General features: G+C 37.9%; 2 protein-coding genes across 2 annotated transcripts; both read left to right on the forward strand.

Moving 5' to 3' along the window:
- The first annotated feature begins 593 nt into the window (after nucleotides 1-593).
- On the forward strand, nucleotides 594-3,364 carry LOC128612035 (uncharacterized). Its single transcript, XM_053631938.1, has 7 exons — nucleotides 594-949; nucleotides 1,127-1,507; nucleotides 1,686-1,802; nucleotides 1,944-2,024; nucleotides 2,131-2,174; nucleotides 2,429-2,548; nucleotides 3,299-3,364. Exons 1-7 carry the CDS (start codon nucleotides 907-909, stop codon nucleotides 3,362-3,364), a joined length of 852 nt encoding a protein of 283 aa, XP_053487913.1. The 5' UTR covers nucleotides 594-906.
- Nucleotides 3,365-8,568: 5,204 nt separating this feature from the next.
- Nucleotides 8,569-11,888, forward strand: LOC128611825 (uncharacterized). The gene is made up of 6 exons (XM_053631635.1): nucleotides 8,569-8,611; nucleotides 8,802-9,182; nucleotides 9,361-9,477; nucleotides 9,619-9,708; nucleotides 9,812-9,843; nucleotides 11,683-11,888. Exons 1-6 carry the CDS (start codon nucleotides 8,569-8,571, stop codon nucleotides 11,827-11,829), a joined length of 810 nt encoding a protein of 269 aa, XP_053487610.1. The 3' UTR covers nucleotides 11,830-11,888.
- Nucleotides 11,889-12,111: the final 223 nt, after the last annotated feature.

Consider the following 12,111-nt stretch of genomic DNA (forward strand, 5'->3'; position numbering starts at 1 on the left):
TGAAGAAATTTTGCCCAGAGGGCCAGGAGGGGGAGGATTTCCCATCCTGCACTACGGCCTACAAACATGGCTGCTTTGGACTGCAATTCCCAGAACACTCATTCATTCTAATCATGCACACCTGCAAGTAATTTCACACATTCACTCCATAGTATAATGAGACTATTTTCTAACAATGTCTTTGCGAAGTATTAGTGTTATCACTGTACCAAGCGATTGTACCCTGTTCCTCGTTTCGTTTCATGGTTCTTGATCTTGTTCTTGTTTCTCCTTCTCGATTCTAGCCTTGCCTTGTTTATGCCTGTTATCCAATCGCCTGACCCTTTGCCTGTTTCTTGACCTCACTATTGTCTCATGTTTTGGATTTGTCTGCCTGTCTCTCTCAAATAAATGTCTTAACCTCCATTATGTGGATTACGTGACAAAAAGGAATTCATGTATCTTTTGGTGAGCTGAGCTCCATCTGGCCCCTCTGCAATTTCAACACTGCTGTCGGGTTCTTCAATAATAAAAGTCAAATGCATTAACTCTGGCCCAAATGAGCATTATTATATAGGCAAGATTTTGACTCCAGATTGAAATGAAAACAAACAATGAGATGTTTGTGTAGGCACACATAAATGTACAAGTAAACCACATTTTCCATTCTGTTATAACACCTTTGTCACAATATCTCTGTGCAACACCAAAACACAAATATGGAAATATGTGGTGTAGATGTAGGCAGATCAGAATACTGTGTGCTCGCTTATCATGACTTTTTTAAAATTACAACCAATCACGTCATATTCTGGGGCGTGGTCAGTACAGACCGCCTATAGTATAAATTCAAACCATGCTTTAAGATCATTCATATTCTCTTGATAAATGAGATACAAACACTGTAGAATTTCTGAAAAATGAAAAATGACTGGTTTCTGGATTTTAATTTTGATCTTCAGCACCATGTGTAAGTAATATGAACAAATTATTCCCATCTAGTTTGATGTATGTCTAGTATTACTGTATTACTCTAAAGACACTTTGTGCAAGTTTCTATTATTCCGTTAAGCTGATCTTAATAAGCCTTATATATAATAATATCTGAAGTACATTCATTACCTTATTAATGCATTTACTTTTCTAGATACAGTCCAACCTGGTAGATGCTGGGTTACTGCACAATCCCCCACAGAGTCACCAGTTTATCAGCCTGATAAAGAGCTCAGTGTGAATACCGGAGACTCGGCTACTCTACGGTGTTGTATTTCTGAAAAAGAAGTCGGGATGATTGCCTGGGTTAAGCAACCAAACAGAAAAAAACCTCAGATTATAGTCAGGGTATATAAAAGTGGTGGAGAAACATTTTTCAATGGATTCCAAGACTCTCATTTCCAAATAGAAAGATCTTCAAACTGCCGCAATTTGACAATTTTAAACATCATTCAGTCTGATGAAGCCATGTACTACTGTGCACTGACGAGACCCAACCTTGTGTTTGGAGATGGAACTTATTTAAAAATTAAAGGTAGGATTTCCACTAAAATTGATTAAGCTACAGGTTTAATGTAGTGATATTTTTCCTTATTACCATTAACATGTTCAACCTGGAAGACAAATAATAATGAAGTAGTGAAATGCTAACTGTGTTTTCTTCAACAACACTGAGTTACAGACTTTTAGTGAATTATGATAAATGTTTATAGGTGATCATGTTACTATTGCATCAGAAACATCTAAACCAGCTCTGTGTGATAATTCAGTGGTGTGTGAACCAACACTGCATGGAAACAACACTAACATGAACACACACGAGAAAACAGGTGATTTGTCTTATAATTCATCATTAATTAATTATTCTTAATTAGTACAGTATAATATGCCCAGAAAATAATTTGTACTGATATGAATGTAATGTTTTACAATAACAGAACCAGAAATGATCAGATCTCTACACTCGACAGTGCTCGGTTTGGGAACGGCTTTGGGTTTGTGCGCACTTCTGATTTTCTGTCTCATTTATTTCATACTGAGGAGAAGAAAATGTGATAAAAGTAAGTGCTTTTGTGATCACAATAATTAAAAACTTTATAAGTACAGTTAACTTTAGTTTGACCAAAAAGACTAATAGGTGTGTTTCTGTATTAATAGTGAAAGCTTGTATAGAAGATTCTCCAGGAATGAAGCAGGTACGTGTGTTACTTCTGTACGTAAAATATTGCTGCATTAATATGTTACTCATTATAATGTTTTAGATTTAATATAAACAGTCAGTTTACTCAGATTTGCAGAACAATCCCAAGCTTTTTATTTCGATGCTGCTCTTGTTCTGTGTAGTTAGTGTGTATTGTTCATTTACCCATATTGTATTGTTATTACTTTCATCTGGATTATTATTATTATTATTATTATTATTATTATTATTATTATTATTATTATTATTATTCAGGAATCTGAGGCTGAAACACTGAATTACGCAGCTGTGCAATTTACCAAGAGGAAAGCCAAAGGTGAAAAAAAGAAAACTGGCTCAGCAGATGAGTGTGTGTACTCCGATGTGAAAAAAACTGTAAGATATAACAGAGATAATTCATAACACATGGTACTATTACACTGCAACAACAGTGATAAAATATTTTACCAAGTGAAAATATATTGACTAGACAAATGTAATCCATATTTTTCATTTCCATGATATGATATATGATGCGCTAGCAAAAAAATAGTACAGAAAAGCCTAGAAATAATCTTATTTGTTTACACTAATTTCATAATAATAATTATATTAAAATTGCCTGTATTTAAGATATTGTTTTATTTGCAGTGTGGATAAACTCCTATGCTACAGGTTTTATTTCTGTGCACACGTGTGAAGTAACTACGGATGTATTAACTTCAGTAACACTGAACTTGTAAAAAAATCCAACTTGTATTTTTTTTTGTTTGTTTATGATTTCAGTAATTTATTTTTTCACAATAAATATAAGAAGCAATTCCATTAAAAAAGTAACAAAAAACATGATCTTGTCATGATTTATATGAGCTTGTTTTGTTCACTAATCTCTGTGCTCAACTTTCTGGCAGTAGCAAAAGGACACTGAAAATCATGACTTACAAATGGATTATTTTAGTGGGTCAGAGAATGGTGGGAGGTTTACCAGTATAAGTTAGACACCAGTGAATGCAGTCAGGATGATTAAATCAGCAGTAAAAATACAACAAAGGTAACTGATGTATTGATCTTCATACAGACCCTGTTGCAGAACTGACTTCCAATCTGTTTCAATGCAGGTTTTTGTGATTATTTTTTGTCTTTTAGAGAATTCGTGAGTTTACTTTAGCTGCCTTTGTTTTCCTGATCGTGGTGCTCAGAACCTGGAAGTAGATTTCTTTACCATTAAGAGTCGAGTAAAACTTTTTCAATTACATTTTACATTAACCAAATTGAAGCATCAAGCACAAAGATAAATCCTTCCAGACATGGAGCCATAATCATTTATTATGAAGTCCAGGATTTTCACCTCGCATTACACACAACTTCAAACCATCATTCACTTACTGAGTGTGTATTTTTTTCTTTTCTTGCATTTATATAGTGCATTTTTAACCTTAGCAGCTCTACAAATCGCTTTACACTGGTTCTCATTCACCCATTCACACACACACTGATGGTAGCAGAGCTGCCATGCAAGGTGCTAACTTGCCATCTGGAGTTCAGTGTCTTGCCCAAGGACACATGTGGAGTCACGTGCTCCGGGAGTCAAACCCCCAACCCTGCGATTAGTGGACAACCCACTCTACCACCTGATCCACATCCGCCCCAATTTTTTCAGATTATTATAAGCAAATGCTTCCAATGAAGACTATGAAATAAAGTTTATATAGCCAACAAAATATGCTTAGTTTGTGATACCACTGGAATTGGTCATCATATGAAAAATTTTCAGATTTAGATTTTTTTTAAATATTAGATTTTCTAATAAAGATGTAAAACAAAAGCAAAATACATTACTTATGGTTTGTGCAGGACAACAAACATATGGATTGACAATAATTATTAAAAAATAAGTAATATAAGTAAATAAAAATGCATCAGTGCAATAATATTTACTTTTGTTACTACTTAGTATTTTATTTAATTCTTACTTAATTTAGTTGACTAAGTATGGGTACTGTAATCTGTGTTCTCTGTGCATAGTCTGTGTCCTTGTAATTTCTGTTATTTATTGCACTGCTACAACAAAACAATTTCCCCCAGGGATCAATAAAGTGCTCTATCTATCTATCTATTTATCTATTTATCTACCAATCTATATATCTATTAACTTTAATAATAACTGTAAGGACATTATATGAAATGGTCAGGTGTTACATCTGCTTTTGAGTCCAGAGAGCTGAGCATTTAAGACTTTTACATCCTGGAAAAAGAAGCTGTTAAAGAGTCACTTGCTTGTGGCTCAAATGCTGCAGTACCTCTTACCGGATGCTAGTAGGCAGAAGAGACTGTGGTTAGGGTGGATAGAAAATTTTTATTATTCTGCATGCTCTTGGTTTGAAATGCTTGAGGTAGATTCACGATAAGGGCATTTGGTGATGAACCGATAAAACTATGGGTGTTTTGTTTGTTTTATTGATTTAAATATCCCTTGTATCCTTGTATCTGATGTAATATTTATGACTGTTGTGCGACAGTCTCATAAGATTATGTGTGTCACAATCATTCACTTCACCGACTGAGAATTGAAGAAATTCCACCACCAGAGTCCAGGGTAGTGGACTGAACCCATCCGTCACCATAGGAACATGCCAGACAAATACAAAAATTTGTCTCTGTCTTTTGGAGAGTGTCTGGACACATGCTAGCTTCCTAGCTGCCTGGATAGTCCTGGTCCTCTGAGTCAACTGGGTAGCAACATCGTAACATCTATAAACATGATACAGCTAACTCAATTAACGAGTCTTTATTGGTCACATATACATTAGACCACATATACACCACATATCTCCTGTCAACTCTCTCCAGCCTGGGCATCACTGGAATGGTTCTGCGCTGGGTGGAATCCTATCTCTCTGACAGATCCTTCAAGGTATCATGGAAGGGAGGTATTTCTGAAACTCAGCAACTCACAACTGGCGTTCCACAGGGGTCAGTTCTGGGTCCACTCCTCTTTTCTATCTACACTACATCTCTAGGGCAGGTGATTGAGTCTCATGGCTTCTCATATCATTGCTATGCTGATGACACCCAGCTCCATTTGTCCTTCCAGCCTGACGATCCATCCGTCTCTGCACGCATCTCTGCTTGCCTTTCGGATATCTCGGTCTGGATGAAGGAAAACCATCTTAAACTTAACCTGGCAAAATCTGAGCTTCTCGTGATCCCAGCCTGTCCCTCAGTCAACCACAACCTCACTGTACAGCTCGGCTCACTCACACTCATGCCAACCAGGACGGCCAGGAACCTTGGGGTGATTCTTGATGACGGCTTGACCTTTGCAGACCATATCTCAGCAACTGCAAGGTCCTGTAGGTTCATCCTTTACAACATCAAGAAAATCCGACCCTACATCACCAAACAGGCTACACAGATTCTAGTCCAGGCTCTTGTTATCTCTAAACTGGACTACTGCAACTCACTGCTTTCAGGCCTCCCAGCCAGCTCCATCAAACCCCTTGAGATGATTCAGAATGCTGCAGCGCGCCTCGTCTTCAACCAGTCCAAGAGAACCCATGTCACACCCCTCTTCATCTCCCTCCACTGGCTTCCTGTAGCTGCCCGCATCAAGTTCAAGGCCTTGATGCTAACCTACAAGACCTTGTCTGGAACAGCACCCTCCTACCTCAACTCTCTCCTGAAGGCCTACATTCCCTCTCGCAATCTACGATCGATTAGCGACCGACGTTTAGCAGTTCCAACTCAGCGTGGCGCAAGGTCCCTTTCCAGAACCTTCACACTAACTGTTCCTCAGTGGTGGAATGCACTTCCAATCTCAATCCGGACCGCAGAATCTCTCACCATCTTCAAAAAACAGCTAAAGACCCACCTCTTCTACGAACACCTAACCAACTCATAATAAAAAAAAAAAAAAAAAAAAAAAAAAAAATGCACTTACACCTCTACTCTGCACTTTGCTTCTTCTGGAATTCAATTAATAGATCTTGTATGGTAGCACTTCTTGTATTGTTCTCTGCTTGATATCGCTTTGCTTGTATCTTTCTCATTTGTAAGTCGCTTTGGATAAAAGCGTCTGCTAAGTGAATAAATGTAAATGTATATACATTAGACCATTGCATATCCCAGCATGTTAGGAAGTTGGGGTCAGAATGCAGGGTCAGCCCTGATATAGCGCCCCCTGGAGCAGAGAGGGTTAAGGGCCTTGCTCAAGGGCCCAACAGTGGCAGCTTGGCAGTTCTGGGGCTTGAACCCCCGACCAGCAACCCAGAGCCTTAACCGTGCTGGCTCAAATTTAGCCTATTACCCAAAAACACTTAAAATTCAACATAGAAGCCAATACTCACATCTACCTCTGAGCCCAGGTGGAGATAGAAAAAAAGACACCAGCTGTGAGTGAGAAGAAGCAAGGGTCCAGATTTATTGTTCCGTTCCACCACACGAGATCCACACCGATGAGAATTCTCAGAAGTGATCTGATACCCTGAGCTTAAGCTCCAGTATTTATACTGTATTTACACAGTAAATAACCAATATGTTTCAAAAAGACTATGATATCAATACCAATAGTGTTAAAAAAGAGCTCATCTACCTTACTATTATGTTCTAAAAAAGGGCTATTCCACTTACCATTAGCTCAAAAAACAGGGCTTTTCAACTTACACATAGAATCAAAACCAGGGGTTTTCAAATTACACATAGAATCAAAACCAGGGGTTTTCAAATTACACATAGAATCAAAACCAGGGCTTTTCAAATTACACATAGAATCAAAACCAGGGCTTTTCAAATTACATATAGAATCAAAAGTGGAGAGACAAAACAATCTAGAGTGACCTTGGTCTTACTATTATCTCGCGGGGGGGCAGCTTGACTCAGCTACCCTTATAAATGGCTCCTCATGGTTTTCTCTTAAAATTAAGGCCTTCCTTGCGAGACAAGAATCTTCACCATCTGAATTATGAGTAAGTTACATTTTCCTGTATTTCTAGTTTATAATTTATTTTCATATTTGCTCTATATCTCTATTTTATATATAGTTATACTGCTTGAAAAACGGTTTACTGTACTTCCTACTTCATAATGTCCTACATATCCTACTATTCTGTATTTTATAAAGAGTTTTCTATTATTATAAGATATTACCCTTATAATATCTTAATACTCCTTTTTATTATTCTTATAAAGTTATAATGTTATGTGTGTGTGTGCGTTATGTCTACATGCCCACCCTTGACTGTGCGAGAGTGTGTGTGTCTGTTAGCGCTCCTCAGCTCTTATACTTCTTTTTGACTCTTCGACTAATAAACCATAGTGTAGTACTCTTAAAGATCTTTAAAGTGTAAATCCAATTTGTCAATATCCGCCTAATACCGCTTCTGTGTGTCTAGGTGCCCATCGTCAGTCCTTCTTCTCCCCTTTACTGGATCTGGATCTGGATCTCGATCTGGACACTCATTATCAGCTTGCGCATCTCACTGCTGATATCATGGTGCTACTTAACTTTCTTCGCAGCACCCCCTCTGGAAATGGAAATGCGGGGTTCCCCCCCCCTCTCCGATACAGAATCTGCCCCGTGAACGTGTGTATTGACGCCTCTACACAGCCAAAACCCCCCTCCAGCATTCAGTCTGAGGAAGATGTCACCTTCGCTGACCTGGGCCCCGACCATTCTTCCCTCTTCTCACCTGTCAGTCCGCCCCACTCTCAGTGGTCCTCTCACTTCACCTTCGCTGACTATCCCATGTCCCCAGGACGCACACCATTTTCTTCCCCCCACCGCTCTCCTCAAGATTATACACCCACCAGTCCTGTGAATTATCAATAAAATTACATATTACTCATACTAAGTCTCCCTCATATTTATTTCATGTCATTTTTATCCACAACAACCGCCAAGCCACCACTGCCACCACTGCAATTAACATCCAATCCTCCCTGAGACCAGGGAGGATGTTAAATCTCTGGGCTTAAAATTAGTTCTGTTTTAGGCCCCACTGCTGTCGGGTTCTTCAATAATAAAAGTCAAATGCATTAACTCTGGCCCAAATGAGCATTATTATATAGGCAAGATTTTGACTCCAGATGGAAATTACAATAAACAATGAGATGTTTGTGTAGGCACACATAAATGTACAAGTAAACCACATTTTCCATTCTGTACTAACACCTTTGTCACAATATCTCTGTGCAACACCAAAACACAAATACGGAAATATGTGGTGTAGATGTAGGCAGATCAGAATACTGTGTGCTTGCTTATCATGAGTTTTTTAAAACTACGACCAATCACGTAATATTCTGGGGCGTGGTCAGTACAGACCGCCTATAGTATAAATTCAAACCATGCTTCAAGATCATTCATATTCTGTTGATAAATGAGATACAAACACTGTAGAATTTCTGAGAAATGAAAAATGACCAGTACCTGGATTTTAATTTTGATCTTCAGCACCATGTGTAAGTAATATGAGCAAATTATTCCCATCTAGTTTGATGTATGTTTAGTATTATTACTCTAAAGACACTTTGTGCAAGCTGTATGTGGAAGTCCTTTCTATTATTCCTTTAAACTGATCTTTAATAATGCCTTATATATAATAATATCTGAAGTACATTCATTATCTTATTAATGCATTTACTTTTGTAGGTACAGTCCAACCTGGTAGACGCTGGGTTACTGCACAATCCCTCACAAAGCCACCAGTTTATCAGCCTGAGAAAGAGCTCACTGTGGATATCGGAGACTCGGCTACTCTACGGTGTTGTATTTTAGAAAAAGAAGTCAGGTTTGTTTCTTGGTTTAAGCAACCAAACAGAAAAAAACCTCAGATTATAGTCAGGGTATATAAAACTGCTGGAGAAACATTTTTCAGTGGATTCCAAAAGTCTCATTTCCAAATAGAAAGATCTTCAAACTGTTTCAATATGATAATTTTAAACATCATTCAGTCTGATGAAGCCATGTACTACTGTGCACTGATGAGAGCCAACCTTGTTTTTGGAGATGGAACTTATTTAAAAATTAAAGGTAGGATTTCCACTAAAATTGATTAAACTACAGGTTTAATGTAGTGATATTTTTCCTTATTACCATTAACATGTTCAACCTGGAAGACAAATAATAATGAAGCAGTGAAATGCTAACTGTGTTTTCTTGAACAACACTGAGTTACAGACTTTTATTGAATTATGATAAATGTTTATAGGTGATCATGTTACTATTGCATCAGAAACATCTAAACCAGCTCTGTGTGATAATTCAGTGGTGTGTGAACCAACACTGCATGGAAACAGCACTAACATGAACACACACATGAAAACAGGTGATATGTCTTATAATTCATCATTAATTAATTATTCTTAATTAGTACAGTATAATATGCCCAGAAAATAATTTGTACTGATATGAATGTAATGTTTTACAATAACAGAACCAGAAATGATCAGATCTCTACACTCGACAGTGCTCGGTTTGGGAACGGCTTTGGGTTTATGCGCACTTCTGATTTTCTGCCTCATTTATTTCATACTGAGGAGAAGAAAATGTGATAAAAGTAAATGCTTTTGTCATCACAATAATTAAAAACTTCATAAGTACAGTTAACTTTAGTTTGACCAAAAAGACTAATAGGTGTGTTTCTGTATTAATATTGAAAGCTTGTATAGAAGATTCTCCAGGAATGAAGCAGGTACGTTTGTTACTTCTGTATGTAAAATATTGCTACATTAATATGTTACTCATTATAATGTTTTAGATTTAATATAAACAATCAGATTTGCAGAACAATCCCAAGCTTTTTATTTTGATGCTGCTCTTGTTCTGTATACAGTGAGGGAAAAAAGTATTTGATCCCCTGCTGATTTTGTACGTTTGCCCACTGACAAAGAAATGATCAGTCTATAATTTTAATGATAGATTTATTTGAACAGTGAGAGACAGAATAACAAGAAAATCCAGAAAAACGCATGTCAAAAATGTTATAAATTGATTTGCATTTTAATGAGGGAAATAAGTATTTGACCCCTCTGCAAAACATGACTTAGTACTTGGTGGCAAAACCCTTGTTAGCAATCACAGAGGTCAGATGTTTCTTGTAGTTGGCCACCAGGTTTGCACACATCTCAGGAGGGATTTTGTCCCACTCCTCATTGCAGATCTTCTCCAAGTCATTAAGGTTTCGAGGCTGACGTTTGGCAACTCGAACCTTCAGCTCCCTCCACAGATTTTGTATGGGATTAAGGTCTGGAGACTGGCTAGGCCACTCCAGGACCTTAATGTGCTTCTTCTTGAGCCACTCCTTTGTTGCCTTGGCCGTGTGTTTTGGGTCATTGTCATGCTGGAATACCCATCCACGACCCATTTTCAATGCCCTGGCTGAGGGAAGGAGGTTCTCACCCAAGATTTGACGGTACATGGCCCCGTCCATCGTCCCTTTGATGCGGTGAAGTTGTCCTGTCCCCTTAGCAGAAAAACACCCCCAAAGCATAATGTTTCCACCTCCATGTTTGACGGTGGGGATGGTGTTCTTGGGGTCATAGGCAGCATTCCTCCTCCTCCAAACACGGCGAGTTGAGTTGATGCCAGAGAGCTCCATTTTGGTCTCATCTGACCACAACACTTTCACCCAGTTGTCCTCTGAATCATTCAGATGTTCATTGGCAAACTTCAGACGGGCATGTATATGTGCTTTCTTGAGCAGGGGGACCTTGCGGGTGCTGCAGGATTTAAGTCCTTCATGGCGTAGTGTGTTACCAATTGTTTTCTTGGTGACTATGGTCCCAGCTGCCTTGAGATCATTGACAAGATCCTCCCGTGTAGTTCTGGGCTGATTCCTCACTGTTCTCGTGATCATTGCAACTCCACGAGGTGAGATCTTGCATGGAGCCCCAGGCCGAGGGAGATTGACAGTTCTTTTGTTTCTTCCATTTGCAAATAATCGCACCAACTGTTGTCACCTTCTCACCAAGCTGCTTGGCAATGGTCTTGTAGCCCATTCCAGACTTGTGTAGGTCTACAATCTTGTCCCTGACATCCTTGGAGAGCTCTTTGGTCTTGGCCTTGGTGGAGAGTTTGGAATCTGATTGATTGATTGCTTCTGTGGATAGGTGTCTTTTATACAGGTAATGAGCTGAGATTAGGAGCACTCCCTTTAAGAGTGTGCTCCTAATCTCAGCTCGTTACCTGTATAAAAGACACCTGGGAGCCAGAAATCTTTCTGATTGAGAGGGGGTCAAATACTTATTTCCCTCATTAAAATGCAAATCAATTTATAACATTTTTGACATGAGTTTTTCTGGATTTTCTTGTTGTTATTCTGTCTCTCATTTTTCAAATAAATCTACCATTAAAATTATAGACTGATCATTTCTTTGTCAGTGGGCAAATGTACAAAATCAGCAGGGGATCAAATACTTTTTTCCCTCACTGTAGATAGTGTGTATTGTTCATTTACCCATATTCTATTGTTATTACTTTCATCTGGATTATTATTATTATTATTATTATTATTATTATTATTATTATTCAGGAATCTGAAGCTGAAACACTGAATTACGCAGCTGTGCAATTTACCAAGAGGAAAGCCAAAGCTGAAAAAAAGAAAACTGGCTCAGCAGATGAGTGTGTGTACGCCGATGTGAAAAAAACTGTAAGATATAACAGAAATAATTCATAACACATGATACTATTACACTGCAACAACAGTGAAAATATTTTACCAAGTGAAAATATCTTGACTAGGCAAATGTAATCCATATTTTTCATTGCCATGATATGATATATATAAAAAATATAATACAGAAAAGCCTAGAAATAATTTTATTTGTTTACACTAATCTCATAATAATAATTATATTAAAGTTGCCTGTCTTTAAGATATTGTTTTATTTGCAGTGTGGATAAACTTCTATGCTACAGGTTTTATTTCTGTGCACACGTGTGAAGTAACTACGGATGT

The sequence above is a fragment of the Ictalurus furcatus genome, chromosome 8 (genome assembly GCF_023375685.1).
Source record: "Ictalurus furcatus strain D&B chromosome 8, Billie_1.0, whole genome shotgun sequence".
Taxonomy (NCBI): domain Eukaryota; kingdom Metazoa; phylum Chordata; class Actinopteri; order Siluriformes; family Ictaluridae; genus Ictalurus; species Ictalurus furcatus.